Here is a 15,555-nt window from a genome sequence, read left to right as displayed (position 1 = left end):
TCTAACGCACTTAGGCTACCTGCCGCCTTAGCTCTAACCACTAGGCTTACCTGCCTCTCTACGTCTATGCCACTAGGCTACCCTACTCCTCTAAACGCTCTAACCACTAGGCTCCCTGCCGCCCCTACGCTACTACACTAGGCTACCTGCCGCCTCTTACGGCTCTAACCCTTAGGCTTACTGCCGCCCCTACGCTCTAACCACTAGGCTACCTGCCTTCCTCATACGCTCTAACCACTAGGCTACCTGCCTCCTCTACGCTCTAACCACTAGGGCTCCTGCCGCCTCTACGTCTAACCACTAAGGCTACCTGCCGCCTCTACGCTCTAACCATAGGCTATCCTGCCGGCCTCTACGGCTCTAACCACTAGGCTACCTGCCGCCTCTACGCTCTAACCACTAGGCTTACCTTGCCGCACTACGCTCTAATCACTAGCAAGCCTGCCGCATCTACGCTCCTAACCACTAGGCTACCTGCCGCCTCTACGCCTCTAAACCACTAGGCTACTGCCGCCTCTACGCTCTAGACCACTAGGCTACCTGCCGGCCTCTCACACTCTAACCACTAGGGCTCCTGCCTGCCATATATCTTCACCCAGACCTCTGGGACATTTTGTTAACAGAACGTTTAGATTTTAGAATATCATATCATTCCCATGAATATCTCCACTCACATTTTTACTGTAAAAAGCTCCCTCATCCAATCAGCTCCCTGGCCTTTCCTTTAAAATTTGGGCACCTACTTGGGACCAATAACGGGTGAAACTGTTGATCGACCCGCAGCTCCATTGGTAACTTCCATGGGTAACGCTGCAGCCTCTGTTTCTGATTCGTCTGAGCTCAGCGTGATGAGTCATCTATTTATTATTGTCTAATGACGCTGATCAGGGCCGAAAGATTTAAACATCTGCTGTACCATAGTGACCATAGTGAGGTGGTTCTGTTGATGTAACCATAGTGACCATAGTGAGGTGGTTCTGTTGATGTAACCTGTAACGGCTGTCTAATTCCTCCTCCTCGGATGAGGAGAAGGAGTAAGGGTCGGACCAAAACGCAGCGTTGAATGAAGACATAATGAATTTATTTACAGACAGACGAAGACGGTAAAACTCTTAAACAAACTACAAAACAACAAACGACGCAGACCGACCTGAACATAAGAACTTACATATACACGAAGAACGCACGAACAGGTACAGACTACACAAAGGAACGAAACCACGAAACAGTCCCGTGTGGTGCATACAAACACAGACACAGGAACAATCACCCACAAACAAACAGTGAGAACAGCCTACCTTAATATGGTTCTCAATCAGAGGAAACGTCAAACACCTGCCTCTAATTGAGAACCATATCAGGCAACACATTTAACCCAACATAGAAACACATAACATAGAATGCCCACCCCAACTCACGCCCTGACCAACTAAACACATACAAAAACAAGGAAAACAGGTCAGGAACGTGACATAACCATAGTGACCATAGTGAGGTGGTTCTGTTGATGTAACCATAGTGGCCATAGTGAGGTGGTTCTGTTGATGTGACCATAGTGACCATAATGAGGTGGTTCTGTTGATGTAACCATAGTGACCATAGTGAGGTGGTTCTGGCCCTTGCGTATATTAGAGAAAGGCATTTTCCTGTGTTTTTGCACAGTGACTGATCGTGTACAAGCCCAGTCATGTACGACCTTAGATCACCCCCTCACCCATACATAAATCTGAGGTACCTGTAAATGTGTGTGTTCTTGTAATTGTGTGTGTGTGTGTGGGGGGGGGGGGGTTATGCCGGTTAAGTGTGCCTTGTATTCTAAATAAATCACTGACAGTGTCACCAGCAAAGCACCCCCAAACCATCACACCTCCTCTTCCATGCTTCACAGTGGGAACCACACATGTGGAGATCATCCGTTCACCTACTCTACGTCTCACAAAGACACGGCGGTTGGAACCAAAAATCTCAAATGCCAAGAGTGTGCAAAGCTGTCATCAAGGCAAAAGGTGGCTACTTTGAAGAATCTTAAATATAAAATATATTTTGACTTGTTTAACACTTTTTTTGTTGTTGCTAGAATCCATCAGGATACCACAGGGTAGTTAGAATTCATCAGGATATCACAGGGTAGCTAGAATCCATCAGGATACCACAGGGTAGTTAGACATACCACAGGATACTCAGGTAGCAAGAGTCCATCAGTATATCACAGGGTAGCTAGATCACAGATCAGGTATGATCACAGGGTAGCTAGAGTCACATCAGTAAGTATCACAGGGTAGCTAGAGTCCATCAGGAATAGCCACAGGGTGAGCTAGAGTCATAGTATTTCACGGGTAGCTAGAGTCCATCAGTATATCACAGGGTAGCTAGAGTCCATCAGTATATCACAGGGTAGCTAGAGTCATCAGGATATCACAGGGTAGCAGAATCCATCAGGATATCACGGGGGTAGATAGAGTCCATCAGGATATATCACAGGGTAGCTAGAGTCCATCAGTATATCACAGGGTAGCTAGAGTCCATCAGTATACCACAGGGGTAGCTAGAGTCATCAGTATATCACAGGGTAGCTAGAGTCCATCAGTATATCACAGGGTAGCTAGAGTCCATCAGTATAACCACAGGGTAGCTAGAGTCCATCAGTATACCGACAGGGTTAGCTAGGAGTCATAGGTAAATCAGCGGGTAGCTAGAGTCCATCAGTGATATCACGATGGTAAGCTAGAGTCCAGTCAGTTATAGTCACAGGGTAGGCTAGAGTCCATCAGTATATCTCAGGGTAAGGTAGAGTCCATGCAGGGATATCACATGGTTTATTTAGTGTGGCCATTGCAGATGGAACCAATGGAAAAGTCAGGCGAAAGCCATATATCTCCGAGCTATGCCACCGGCATGTTGACGCTGTGTTGACCTGTTATTTGACCAGTATAGAGTCATACTGGACCGTTGTGTTTGACGCTGTGTAATTTGCAGCGCCCAGTATAGGAGTCCATACTGGAACGCGGTTGGTTGGACCTGTGTATTTGACCCCAGTATAGAGTCCATACTGACCTGTGTTGACCTGTGTATTTGACCCCAGTATAGAGTCCATACTGATCTGTTTTTAATGTATCTGTCTGCTGGTACCATGGAACCAATGGGAAAGTCCCCAAAAGTGTAAATTTCAGCGCACCTCAAAAACCTTTCAAATAAGCTACTTGACACAGAGATGGAAGAGGAAGCGAGACATTTCATCAAGCTAATTTTTTCGGGTTCATATACAGTCGATGAACTAAGTAGACCAGACGACAGAGCCAGCTCCTATTGCATTGGTGCCTATGGGAGAACACCCCTTGAAAGTAGACTGGAACTGTGGGAGGGGAAAAAGCAATGGTAAACGGCCTGAGTAAGACATCTTCATTTATCCACCATCTTTGTTTGACCTATGTCTTTGACCTATGCCACCTGTGGCCTCTTCTTCTCTATCTATGACCCCTAGCTACAGTATATGTGTACATCATTATTAACAAGGCAGTTAACCCACTGTTCCTGGGCCATCATTGAAAATATAGGCCGTCATTGAAAATAAGAATTTGTTCTTAACTTGCCTAGTTAAATAAAGGTAAAATACAAAAAATGCTAAAAAAATATAATTAATCCTGAGAGAATTTGTCCTGCACTGCCCTCTAGTSTTCATCCATGTAACATCTCCTCTCAGTGTGTGATGCAAGTCTATAAGGCCCTGTAACTTCTGTTGTTAACTCTCTCTCTCTCATTGCTCATCAGAGAAAGAGAGTTGTGTTAACTGATCTCTCTGATTAGTCTATTATAACTTAACAATTTATTTTTTAAGTTTAGATTCCTTTTATTGGAGGGACAACTTTACTGCTGCGGCCTTCATAACAACAAAGCCTGTYATTGGCTTACCAGGTAAGTAGTTTAAGTTTGCGTCAGATTCCTTTTTTTATGTGTGCACTGATCGAAAAAGAATCCAATCCAACATGAAGGCCCCGAGCAGGTTAACAAGGCCTACCAGTTACCTAGTAAGTTGCCTGGGATTACAAAGGGTCTATACTTTTCAAACACACCTCACTGATTTCTTTGGTCAAAATGTATCTAATACAATATAGTCCTAAACTATTGYGAACTGATTAGGCTTATCAGTCTATACCAGTGGTTCCCAACATTTTTTGGTTACTGTACCACCAACTGAATGTACCCCTCCAAGTGCATTTTATCAGTAGGCCTATGGCAGTGGAGGCTGCTGATGGGAGGACGGCTCATAATAATGTCTGGAATGGAGTCAATGGAATGGTATCATAAACACATGAAAGACGTGGTTTCCATGTGGATGATACCACCCCATTTGCTCCATTCCAGACATTATTATGAGCCTTCCTCCCCTCAGCAGCCTCCACTGGCCTATTGTCTCATGAGTCTTCTCAATTACCCCCKTGTGGATAGGCCAAGGTCCTAGTACCCCTGGTTGTGAAGCACTGGTCTATTTTATTTATTTATTTAACCTTTACATAACTAGGCAAGTCAGAAAGAACAAATTCTTATTTACAATGACGGTCTACCCCGGCCAAACCCTAACCCTGACGACGCTGGGCCAATTGTGCGCCGCCCTATGGGACTCCCAATCGCGGCCGGTTGTGATACAGCCTGGAATCGAACCCGGGTCTGTAGTGACGCCTCTAGCACTGAGATGCTGATCCACTCGGGAGCCCCTAATCTATACTACAGTGTGTGCACATTTGTCTCTCAATGTGTAGCTAAAATAAAATGTCACAATATAACAACCAATATGTTTATCTTATTGAAATATAAAACAGTTATAACGTTACAAAATAAAAGTATATATCCAAGTTATTCCTGYATGAAAATGTTACACAGGAGAGCATCCCAGGGTTCCGCCCACTACCTTAACCGGAAGTTTGGCTTTTGTTGTCACACTGGAAGAAAATGGCTGCTGCTGTGAGTTTTTTTTCAATGAAGGCACTGAAATAATATCTTGTTTCTTGCATTGGAGTTACGATCTATAATAATGCAACACATAAGGCAAGTCCATCCTAATGTTTAAGATTGAAGCTTRTTCATGCGTTTGTGTCTCAGCCGTTGTATTGCGAGCTAACTTTGGCAGCTTCCCAAGAAGCAAGCTAGCGATGCTAACGTTAGCCGGCTAGCCAGCCAGCGAGCTTGTTGCTGTGAACAAATCGCTTGTCTGTGAGCATAAAGCTAACTGGGTTTCATTGAAAACAACGCTGTTCCGTCAATGTGTATGGATAGAAACTGGGTGACATTTCACAGCCATATATATTGTGCATCAATTGTTGATTATTTGCGAAATCGCCACACGGACATAATGATATTACTTAGCACTATGGTAGCTAGCGCTTACCAACCCGCTCAAACGGTGGTTGCCTGTCGTTTTGCTGCTGCTGTTGACTGTGTGTAGACTAGGTTTGACCCGGGCCGTGTGTGTACAGGGTTTGAATGGTCGCTATATGGAGGTGACGGTGTGGGGCTAAGGACAGCTAAGTCTCCTGCTGACCATRGCTCACCCAAATACCGGTTGGCAGACCACCATGGTAAGCATCCCTATCCACCAACCCTCTATCCACCTATCCCTTAATATATATATAAACATCTATTTATCCCTCTATCCATTGATCTATCTGTCGATTCATCACTATATTTGTCTATCTATACGTCTATGAGTCTATCTGTCCCTCCATCCCTCTATTGATGAATCTATCAGTGTATCTAGCCATCTGTCTATCCGTCCCTTTACCTATACATCTATCCATTCATCTCTGATCTGTCTCTGCGCGGATTGATACACTTTAGGCTGCATCAAATCCGGCTGTGATTGGGCGGCGCATAATTGGCCCCGGGTTTGGCCGGTGTAGGCCTTCCATTGTAAATAAGAATTTGTTTTTAACTGACTTGCCTAGTTTAATAAAGGTTAAATATTTTTTTTAAAGACAGTACACATGTACTACTCGTTATCTGTGTTGACGCTTCTGTTTCCATTGTGAAGTGTGTGTGTGTGTGTGTGTGTGTGTGTGTGAACATGGGCTAATTACAGTAGTAGGATAGACCCTTTTCTAAAGCTGTTTTGATCAGTAGTGTAAATCATTTCTCCATCGCCCAGTAAAGCCTAGTGACGAACAATAACAGATGTCTAATGTTCTATTTGCAGCAACACGTTTTGGAATATGCATTGGATCGGGCTGAGGTAAGACTTTTGTCTATTTACTCTACATGAACAAGGTGATTACAAGTGTGTGTGTGTGTGTGTGTGTGTGTGTGTGTGTGTGGTGTGTGTGTGTGTGTGTGTGTGTGTGTGTGTGTGTTTGTCTATTGGTGTTCATGCATATACACCTGACATTGATGTATGTCATATTCTTCAGTACATTGTTGAAAGTGCTCGTCAAAGGCCAGCGAAGAGGAGAGCCTCATCCGGAGGGAAGAAGAGTTTATACCAGAAACTATACGAGCTCTACATCGAAGAGTGTGACAAAGAACCAGAGCTCAAGGTAACCAATAGAAGTCGGAGTAGGTCGTATAGAAAGCATTTGACAGACCCTAATCATTGGACCCATTGACCTGTAGCTTGTGGTCATTAGGGCACACTGTAGCAAAATGTTTTGTAACAGAAAACGAAAGCCAGGGTTCTTATTGGACAAGTTCACATCCGAAGCTACGTAGGAATGAGGAATTTAATCATTATTAATAAACCCATACCATTTATTGTTACTGTTTATTGATTTCCTGTTATGTGTAGAAGCTGCGTAGGAATGTGAACCTGCTGGAGAAGCTAATGTGTCAAGAGTCCGTGTCGTGTCTGGTCGTCAACCTCTACCCTGGCAACCAGGGATACTCCCTCATGATCCGCGGCAAGAATGGATCTGGTGAGAGCCCTATCGATCAATCACTTTATCAATTTATCAAATATTCACAATTAAGGTACTTGTCGTGCAACATGTCCAAGGTAAACTCTGTCCTGCATAAATCACTGCTATGTAGCTAGTATTGTAAACTCAGCCAAAAAAGAAACATCCTCTCACTGTCAACTGCATTTATTTTCAACAAACTTAACATGTGTAAATATTTGAATGAACATAACAAGATTCAACAACTGAGACATAAACTGAACAAGTTCCAGACATGTGACTACCAGAAATTAAATAGTGTGTCCCTGAACAAAGAGGAGGTCAAAATCAAAAGTAACAGTCAGTATCTGGTGTGGCCATCAGCTGCATTAAGTACTGCAGTGCATCTCCTCCTCATGGACTGCACCAGATTTGCCAGTTCTTGCTGTGAGATGTTACCCCACTCTTCCACCAAGGCACCTGCAAGTTCCTGGACAATTCTGGGGGGAATGGCCCTAGCCCTCACCCTCTGCATCCAACAGTTCCAGACGTGCTCAATGGAATTGGATCCGGGCTCTTCGCTGGCACATGGCAGAAACACATGGACATTCACTGTCTTGCAGGAAATCACGCACAGAATCGAGCAGTATGCTGGTGGCAATTGTCATGCTGGAGGGTCCTTCAGGATGAGCCTGCAGGAGGGTCCACATGAGGGAGGGGATGTCTTTCCCTGTAAGCACAGCATGGAGATTGCTGCATGACAACAAGCTCAGTCCAATGATGCTGTGACACCACCGCCCCAGACATGCCGGACCTCCACCCCAAGATCGATCCGCCCAGAGATACAGGCCTCGGTGTACGCTCATTTCCTTCGACTATAAAACGGAATCCGACATCACCTTCTGGTGGAGAACAAAACTGACGATCGTCAGTTGAAGAGCATTCTTTTGCTAGTACTGTCTGGCCAGAGCACGGTATGGTTTTGGCCCATAAGGCGACGTTGTTGCCGGTGATCGTCGGTTGAGGACTGCCTTACAAGCAGGCCTACAAGCCCTCAGTCCAGCCTCTCTCAGCCTATTGCGGCACGTCTGAGCATGATGGAGGGATTGTGCATTTTTGGTGTATCGGGGCAGTTGTTGTTGCTCCTGTACCTGTCCCTGCAGGTGTGATGTTCGGGATGTACCGATCTGTGCAGGTGTTGTACACGTGTTCTAGTCATCAGGATCATTCTGTCCCATGCTAGCGGGGCTGTGATAGGGCGTGCTTACAGTGCGGGGAAAGCGAGGTATTTATTGCGGCTGGCCACACTGGGCAGTCTACGCCTCCTTGCACGCTTGTTCCTAAGGCATGTTCCATGCAGATGAGCAGGGATCCTGGGATCTACAGAGCTTGTAGTAGTAACAGGGGTGTTTCTACAGAGCTGTAGTAGTAAAGGGTGTTTCTAACGAGCTTGTAGAGGTGTTTCTACGAGTTAAAGACAGGGTGTTTCTACAGAGTCTGTAGTAGTACAAGGCGTGTTTCAGAGCTGTAAGTAGTTAACAGGGTGTTAAGAGCTGGGTAACAGGGTGTTAAGAGTAGTGTAACAGGGGTGTTCCTACAGAGCTGTAGTAGGCTAACAGGTGGTTTTACAGAGCTGTAGTAGGTTAACAGGGTGTTTCTAAAGTTAGTAGTAACAGGGTGTTCTACACGAGTGTGTAATGTTCCTACAGAGCCTGTAGTAGTACAGGGTGTTTCTACAGAGCCTTGTGTAGTAACAGGGTGTTTTCTACAGAGCTGTAGTGTAAACAGGGTGTTTTCTACAGCAGCTGTAGTAGTACACAGGGTGTTTCACCTGGTAGTAATGGTCTACAGAGCTGTAGTAGTAACAGGGTGTTTCTACAGAGTTGTAGTGTAACAGGGTTTTCTACAGAACTGTAATGTAAGGGTGTTTCTACAGAGCTGTGTGGTAACAGGGGTTTTACAGAGCTTTGTGGTAAAAGGGTGTTTCTACAGAGCTGTAGTGGTAAAGGGTGTTTCTACAGAGCTGTAGTGGTAAGGTGCTAACGGCGTGTGGTAAGGTGTTCTACAAGTCTGTATGTGTAACAGGGTGTTTCTACAGAGCTGTAGTGGTAACAGGAGTTGTTTATACAAGAGCTTAGTGGTAAAGGGTGTTTCTACGAGCTGTAGTGGTAACAGGGTGTTTCTAACAGAGTGGTGTGGTAACAGGGTGTTTCCTATCTACAGAGCTGTAGTGTAACAGGGTGTTTCTACAGAGCTGTAGTGGTAACAGGTGTTTACAGAGCTGTAGCGGATAAACAGGGTGTTTCTACAGACTGTAGCGGTGACAGGGTGTTTCTACAGAGCTGTAGCGGTAACAGGTGTGTTTCTACAGAGCTTTGTAGTGGTAACAAGGGGTTTCTACAGAGCTGTAGTGTGTAACACGGGTGTTTCTACAGAGCTGTAGTGGTAACAGGGTGTTTCTACAGAGCTGTTAGTAGTAACGGGTGTTTCTGAACAGAGCTGTAGTAGTAACAGGGTGTTTCTACAAGAGCTGTAGTGGTAACAGCGGTGTTTCTACAGAGCTGTAAGTGGTAACCGGGTGGTTTCTACAGAGCTGTAGTGGTAACAGTGGTGTTTCTCAGTAGCTGTAAGCTGGTAAACAGGGGTTTCTACAGAGCTGTAGTCAAGTAACAGGGTGTTTCCTAAACAAGAGCTGTAGTATAACAGGGTGTTCCTACAGAGGTGTAGTAGTAACAGGGTGTTTTCTAAAACAGAGCTGGTTTTAAAAGTAAAAAAGGTTTAAAACCCAGGTGTTTCTACAGAGCTGTAAGTAGTACAGGTTTTCTACAGAGCTGTAGTAGTAACAGGGTGTTTCTTCCAGAGCTGTAGTAGGTAACAGGGTGTTTCTACAGAGCTGTAGTGGTAACCGGTGTTTTCTACAGAGCTGTAAAGTGGTAACCAGGGTGTTTATCTACAGAGCTGTGTGGTAAAGGGTGTTTCTACAGAGCTGTAGTGGTAACAGGGTGTTTCTACAGACTGTAGTAGTAAAACAGGGTGTTTTCTACAGAGCTGTAGTAGTACAGGGTGTTTCTACAAGAGCTGTAGTTAGTACAGGGTGTTTCTACAGACTGTAGTAGTAAAGAGGTGTTTCCTACAGAGCTGTAGTGGTAAACAGGTGTTTCTACAGAGCTGTAGTGGTAACAGGTGTTCTTACAGAGCTGTCGCGGTAACAGGGTGTTCTAACAGAGCTGTAGCGGTAACAGGGGTGTTTTACAGAGCTGTAGTGGTAACAGGGTGTTCTACGCAGCTGTAGTGTAATCCAGGGTGTTTTCTACAGAGCTGTAGTGGTAACAGGGTGTTTCTAACAGAGCTGTAGTAGTAACAGGGTGGTTTCTACAGAGCTGTAGTGGTAACAGGGTGTCTTTCTACACAGAGCTGTTAGTGGTAACAGGGTGTTTTACAGAGCTGTAGTGGTAACAGGTGTTTCCTACAGAGCTTGTAGTAGTAACCAGGGTTTTTCTATCAGAGCTGTAGTGGTACAGGGTGTTCGTAACAGAGCTGTAGTAGTAACGATGTTGCTTTGTTTATAGACATTTCACTGCCTAATGATGACAATTTCTCTCTCATCCTCTCTCTCTCTCTCTCCTCCCATTCTCTCTCTCCCCATCTCGTCTCTCTCTCCCATCTCTCTCTCTCCATCTCTCGCTCTCCATCTCTCTCCATCCTCTCTCCATCTCTCTCCCATCTCTCTCTCTCATCTCTCTCTCTCTCACTCTCTCTCTCCCATCCTCTCTCTCTCTCTCTCCCATCTCTCTCTCATCTCTCTCTCTCTCCCATCTCCTCTTCTCTCACCATCTCTCTCTCTCTCTCACCCATTCTCTCTCTCTCCCCATCTCTCTGTAGACTCTGTGAGACGATCCGTCTGCCGTATGAGGAAGGCCAGCTTTTTGGAGTAACCTGGATGCTGAAGGAGCTTCTCCATCTGGTGAGTCTGTATAAGAGAAGTCCCCAGGTGTGTGTCTTCCTGGTGGATCTCTTAGAAGAAGTCCCAGGTGTGTGATCTTTAGAGACGTCCAGGTGTGTGTTCCTCCTGGTTGGATCTGTTAGGAAGTCCGCAGGTGTGTGTTTCTCCTGGTGGACTCTTAGAGACGTCCAGGTGTGTGTTCCTCCTGCGTGGATCTCTTAGAGAACGTCCCAAGTGTGTGTTTCCTCCTGGTGGATCTCTTAGAGACGTCCCCAGGTGTGTGTTCCTCCTGGTGGATCTTTAAGAGACGTCGCGCAGGTGTGTGTTCCTCCTGGTGGAGTCTCTTAGAGACGTCCCACGGTGTGTGTTCCTCTGTGGGATCTCTACTTAGAGACGTCCCAGGTGTGTGTTCCTCCTGGTGGATCTCTTAGGACGTCCAGGTGTGTGTTTCCTCCCCTGGTGGTATCTCTTAGAGACGTCCAGGTGTGTGTTCCTCCTGGGTGGATCTCTTGAGACGTCCCAGGTGTGTGTTCCTCTAAACTCTCTGCACCCTTGTTTTCTCTCTGTCTCCTTGTTCCCTCTCTGTCCCCTTGTTCCTCTCTGGCCTTGTCCCCTCTCTCCTTGTCCCCTCTCTGGCCTCCTTGTCCCTCTCTGACTCCTCGTCTCCTTCTGTCTCCTTGTCCAGGTGAACATCTTCCACTGTGGCTGTGTGTAGCTTGGAGGTCCGAGACTACAGACAGTCTGGCAACACTAAGATGGCCCTCTTCCAGAGCAGACACGTCTGCTAAGCCCACCATGCAGGTAGGAACTAGCATGCCTTCTACCAACCATAGAGGTAGAACAGACACATGCAGGTAGGAAAACTAGCAACGCCTTTCTACAACCATAGAGGTAGAACAGACACCATGCAAGGTAGAACTAGCACTGGCCTTCTACAACATAGAGGTAGAACAGACACCCGATGCAGGTAGGAACTAGCCTGCCTTCTACACACCAATCGAGGGATACGAACAGACGCCATGCAGGTAGGAAACTAGCACTGCCTTCTACAACCATCATGAGGTAGAACAGACGCCAATGCAGGAAGGGAACTAAGCACTGCGTTCTACAACCACTAGAGGTATGAACAGACCCCATGCAGGTAGAACTTAAGCATGCGTTCTAGCAACCCATAGAGGTAGAACAGACGTTCCATGGGCAGGTAGGAACTAGCACGTGCCTTCAACAACCCATAGAGGCAGAACAGACGCCCTGCAGGTAGGAACTAGCCTGCCCTTCCTACAACCATAGAGGTAGAACAGACACCATGCAGGTAGGCAACCTAAGCACTGCTTCTACAACATAGAGGTAGAAACAGACTGCCATGCAGGAAGGAGACTTAGCACTGCCGTTCTACAACCATTAGAGGTAGAAAGCACCATGCAAGGGTAAGGAACTAGCACTGCGGTTTCTAACAACCATAGAGGTAAGAACAGCCGCCATGCAGTAGGAACTTAGCCACTGCCTTCTACACCATAGAGGCAAACAGACGCCCTCAGGTAGGCAACTAGCACTGCCTTGCTCAACCATAGAGGTAGAAACAGACCCCATGCAGGTAGGAACTAGCACTGCCTTCTACCAACCATAGAGGCTAGAACAGACGCACATGCCAGGTGAGAACCATCAGGGGTGATCAGTTGGTTTGCTATGTTTAGAGTGGACACAAGTGGCTGTGGTGATATGTAATCAGAAATGATCCGGCCTTACACCTTGGAACCGTTTGTAACTATATTCTGACCTTTGACTCCCCAGACACGATACTGTGACGTCCATGCCATGACCAGGACCACCACAAATGGACTCAGGTGAGTTCCAAGGTCAGACAAACGCTTGAACACACCAACAAGATGGTAAATACTGTTATCTTTCCTCTCCTCCTTTCATCTTCATTATCACCTCCTGCCTCTCCTCTCTTCATCTATCTCCTTCTCTCTCTCCCCCTCTCCTCTCCTCCCCCATTTCTCTCTTCCTCCCAGGATGATAAGTTGGCAGTTGGACGAGCCATTACTGCTGGCCACAAGCTATCCTCTGTGTCTGGATCCATCTATCTCTGTCAACCTGTACAGCCAACCAACCTGCTCTATACAAGCAGTAAGAATGAACACCCACCTATGAAACGGTACAACACAGAGAAAGAGACACACAGAGAGAGAGACAGAGAGAGACCTGCACCAACAGAGAGAGACTGCAAACAACAGAGACACACAGAGAGAAACCCTGCAAAACACAGAGGAGAGACACTTCAGAGAGAAACCTGCAAACCACCAGAGAGAGACCTAAAACGCAGAGAGAGACCTGCAAACACACACACACACAGAACAAGAGAGACTGCAAACACACAGACAGAAGAGACATGCAAACACAGGTTCAGGACAGCGAGAGACCTGCAAACCCACACACAGAGAGACCTGCAAACACACACACAAGAGAGAGACTGCAAAACACACACAGAGAGACCTGCAAACACAACACACAGAGAGGAGACCTGCAACACACACACAAGAAGAGAGACCTGCCAAACACACACACAGAGAGAGACCTGCAAAAACACACACACCCAGAGAGAGACCTGCAAACACAACACACAGAGAGAGCTGCAAAACACACCAGAGAGAGACCTGCAACACACACAACAGAGAGAGACCTGCAAAACACACCAGAGAGAACCCTCAAACACCCAACACAGAGAGACCTGCAAAACACACGACACAGAGAGAGACCTGCAAACACCAACACACAGAGAGAGACCTGCAAACACACCCACAGAGAGAGACCTGCAAACACAACCACACAGAGAGAGACCTGCAACACTACACACAGAGAGAGGAACCTGCAAACACACCACACAGAGAGAACGCTGCAAACACACCACACCAGAGAGACCTGCAAACACGCTATGAACAACCAGAGAACCTGTTTGTCCTCTCTCCGTAGTTGTTTTAAGTCGTCAATCTCGGGCGGCGTTGAACGTCGCAGGAGATGTCCTACTGCCCATGCCCCCCAGCTGCGTCTCTATGACTATACCTGCAGAGGGAGGAAGGAGAGGAAGCTGCCCGTCGATAGATGAAGATCTCTCCAAGGCCGGAAACGTGAGATTCAACATTACACTGCTGTACACTGCCACCTCTAGATAGACCACTCTAGATAACACCTCTAGATAGACACCTCCAGATAGAAACCTCTAGATAGACCACAACTACCACCATTAGATAGAACACCTCTAGATAAACACCTCTTATGATAGACACACTACACCTCTAGAATAGACCACACTACCCACTTAGATAGACCACCTCTAGAGTAGACCCGCCTCTAGATAGACCGGCCTCTAGATAGACCACCTCTAGATAGACCGCCTCTAGATAGGACCGCCTCTAGATAGACCGACAACTACCGCGCTCTAGATAGACCACACTACCGGACCGCCTCTAGATAACCACCTCTAGATAGACCACCTCTAGATAGCCGCCTCTAGATAGACTGCCTCTAGATAGACCGCCTCTAGAATAGACCGCCTCTAGATAGACCACCTCTAGATAGACGCCTCTAGATAGACCGCCTCTAGATAGGACACCTCTAGATAGACCGGCCTCTAAATAGACGCGCCTCCTAGATAGACCCGCCTCTAGATAGACACACTACCGCTCTAGATAGACCAACTACCGCTCTTAGTAGACCACCTCTAGATAAGACCGTCCTCTAGATAGCAGCCACCTCTAGATAGACCGCCTCTAGATAGACCCACCTCTAGAATAGACCCGCCCTCTCGATAGACCGGCCTCTAGATAGACTGCCTCCTAGATAGACCACACTACATCTCTAGATAGACCACCTCTAGATAGACACCTCTAGATAGACCCCCTCTAGATAACCACACAACCACTCTAGAATAGACCACTCTAGATAGACCCACACCTACAACCTCTAAATAGACCACTCTAAGATAGACCACAACTACCAACCTCTTAGATAGACACTCTAGATAGAACACTCTAAGATAGACCACCTCTAGATAGAACACCTCTAGATAGACCACACTAACACCTCTAAGATAGAACACCTCTAGATAGACCACACTACCACCTCTAGATAGACCCACCCTCTAGATAGACCACGACAACCACCTCTAGATAGACACCTCTAGATTACGACCACCTCTAGATAGACACTCTCAGATAGACCACCTCTAGATAGACCACACCTCTAAGATAGAGACCCCGCCTCTAGATAGACCGCCTCTAGATAGACCACCGTTCTAGATAGACTGTGCTCTAGATAGACCCCTCTTAGATAGACCACACCTCTAGATAGACCACCTCTAGATAGACCAACCTCCCTTAGATTTGACCACTCTAGATAGACTATTACTCTAGATAGACGACCTCCAGATAGAACACCTCTAGATAGACCACACTACACTCTAGATAGAAGGAAACTCTAGATAGAGCCACCTCTAGATAGACCCACTACAATCTAGATAGACACACTAACCACGCTCTAGATAGCACCTACCTCTAGATAGAGCGCCTCTCTAGATAGACCAGCTCTAGATAGCACACGTCTAGATAAGACCGCCTCTAAGATAGACCGCCTCTAAGATAGACACATACCGGCCTTAGATAGACCACACTCGGCTCTAGATAGACACCCTACGATAGACAACTCTAGATAGACGCTTAGTTAGACTTGGGCCTCTAGATAGACACTCTAGGG

The 15,555-nt window shown here is 46.4% G+C and overlaps 1 protein-coding gene across 1 annotated transcript; it reads left to right on the top strand.

The window, feature by feature from the left end:
• Positions 1 to 4,875: 4,875 nt before the first annotated feature.
• supt20 (SPT20 homolog, SAGA complex component) lies at positions 4,876 to 12,933 on the top strand (the record flags this gene model as incomplete). Its single annotated transcript, XM_070442206.1, has 11 exons — positions 4,876 to 4,959; positions 5,472 to 5,573; positions 6,188 to 6,223; positions 6,399 to 6,524; positions 6,773 to 7,010; positions 8,024 to 8,060; positions 10,743 to 10,891; positions 11,068 to 11,121; positions 11,489 to 11,604; positions 12,595 to 12,647; positions 12,819 to 12,933. Coding segments are annotated over exons 2-11 (927 nt in total), but the record flags the coding sequence as incomplete, so codon positions are not given.
• Between the last annotated feature and the right edge of the window lie 2,622 nt (positions 12,934 to 15,555).

This window comes from Salvelinus sp. IW2-2015, unplaced genomic scaffold (genome assembly GCF_002910315.2).
Source record: "Salvelinus sp. IW2-2015 unplaced genomic scaffold, ASM291031v2 Un_scaffold6752, whole genome shotgun sequence".
NCBI lineage: Eukaryota > Metazoa > Chordata > Actinopteri > Salmoniformes > Salmonidae > Salvelinus > Salvelinus sp. IW2-2015.
This window is presented reverse-complemented; position numbering and strand designations above follow the sequence as displayed.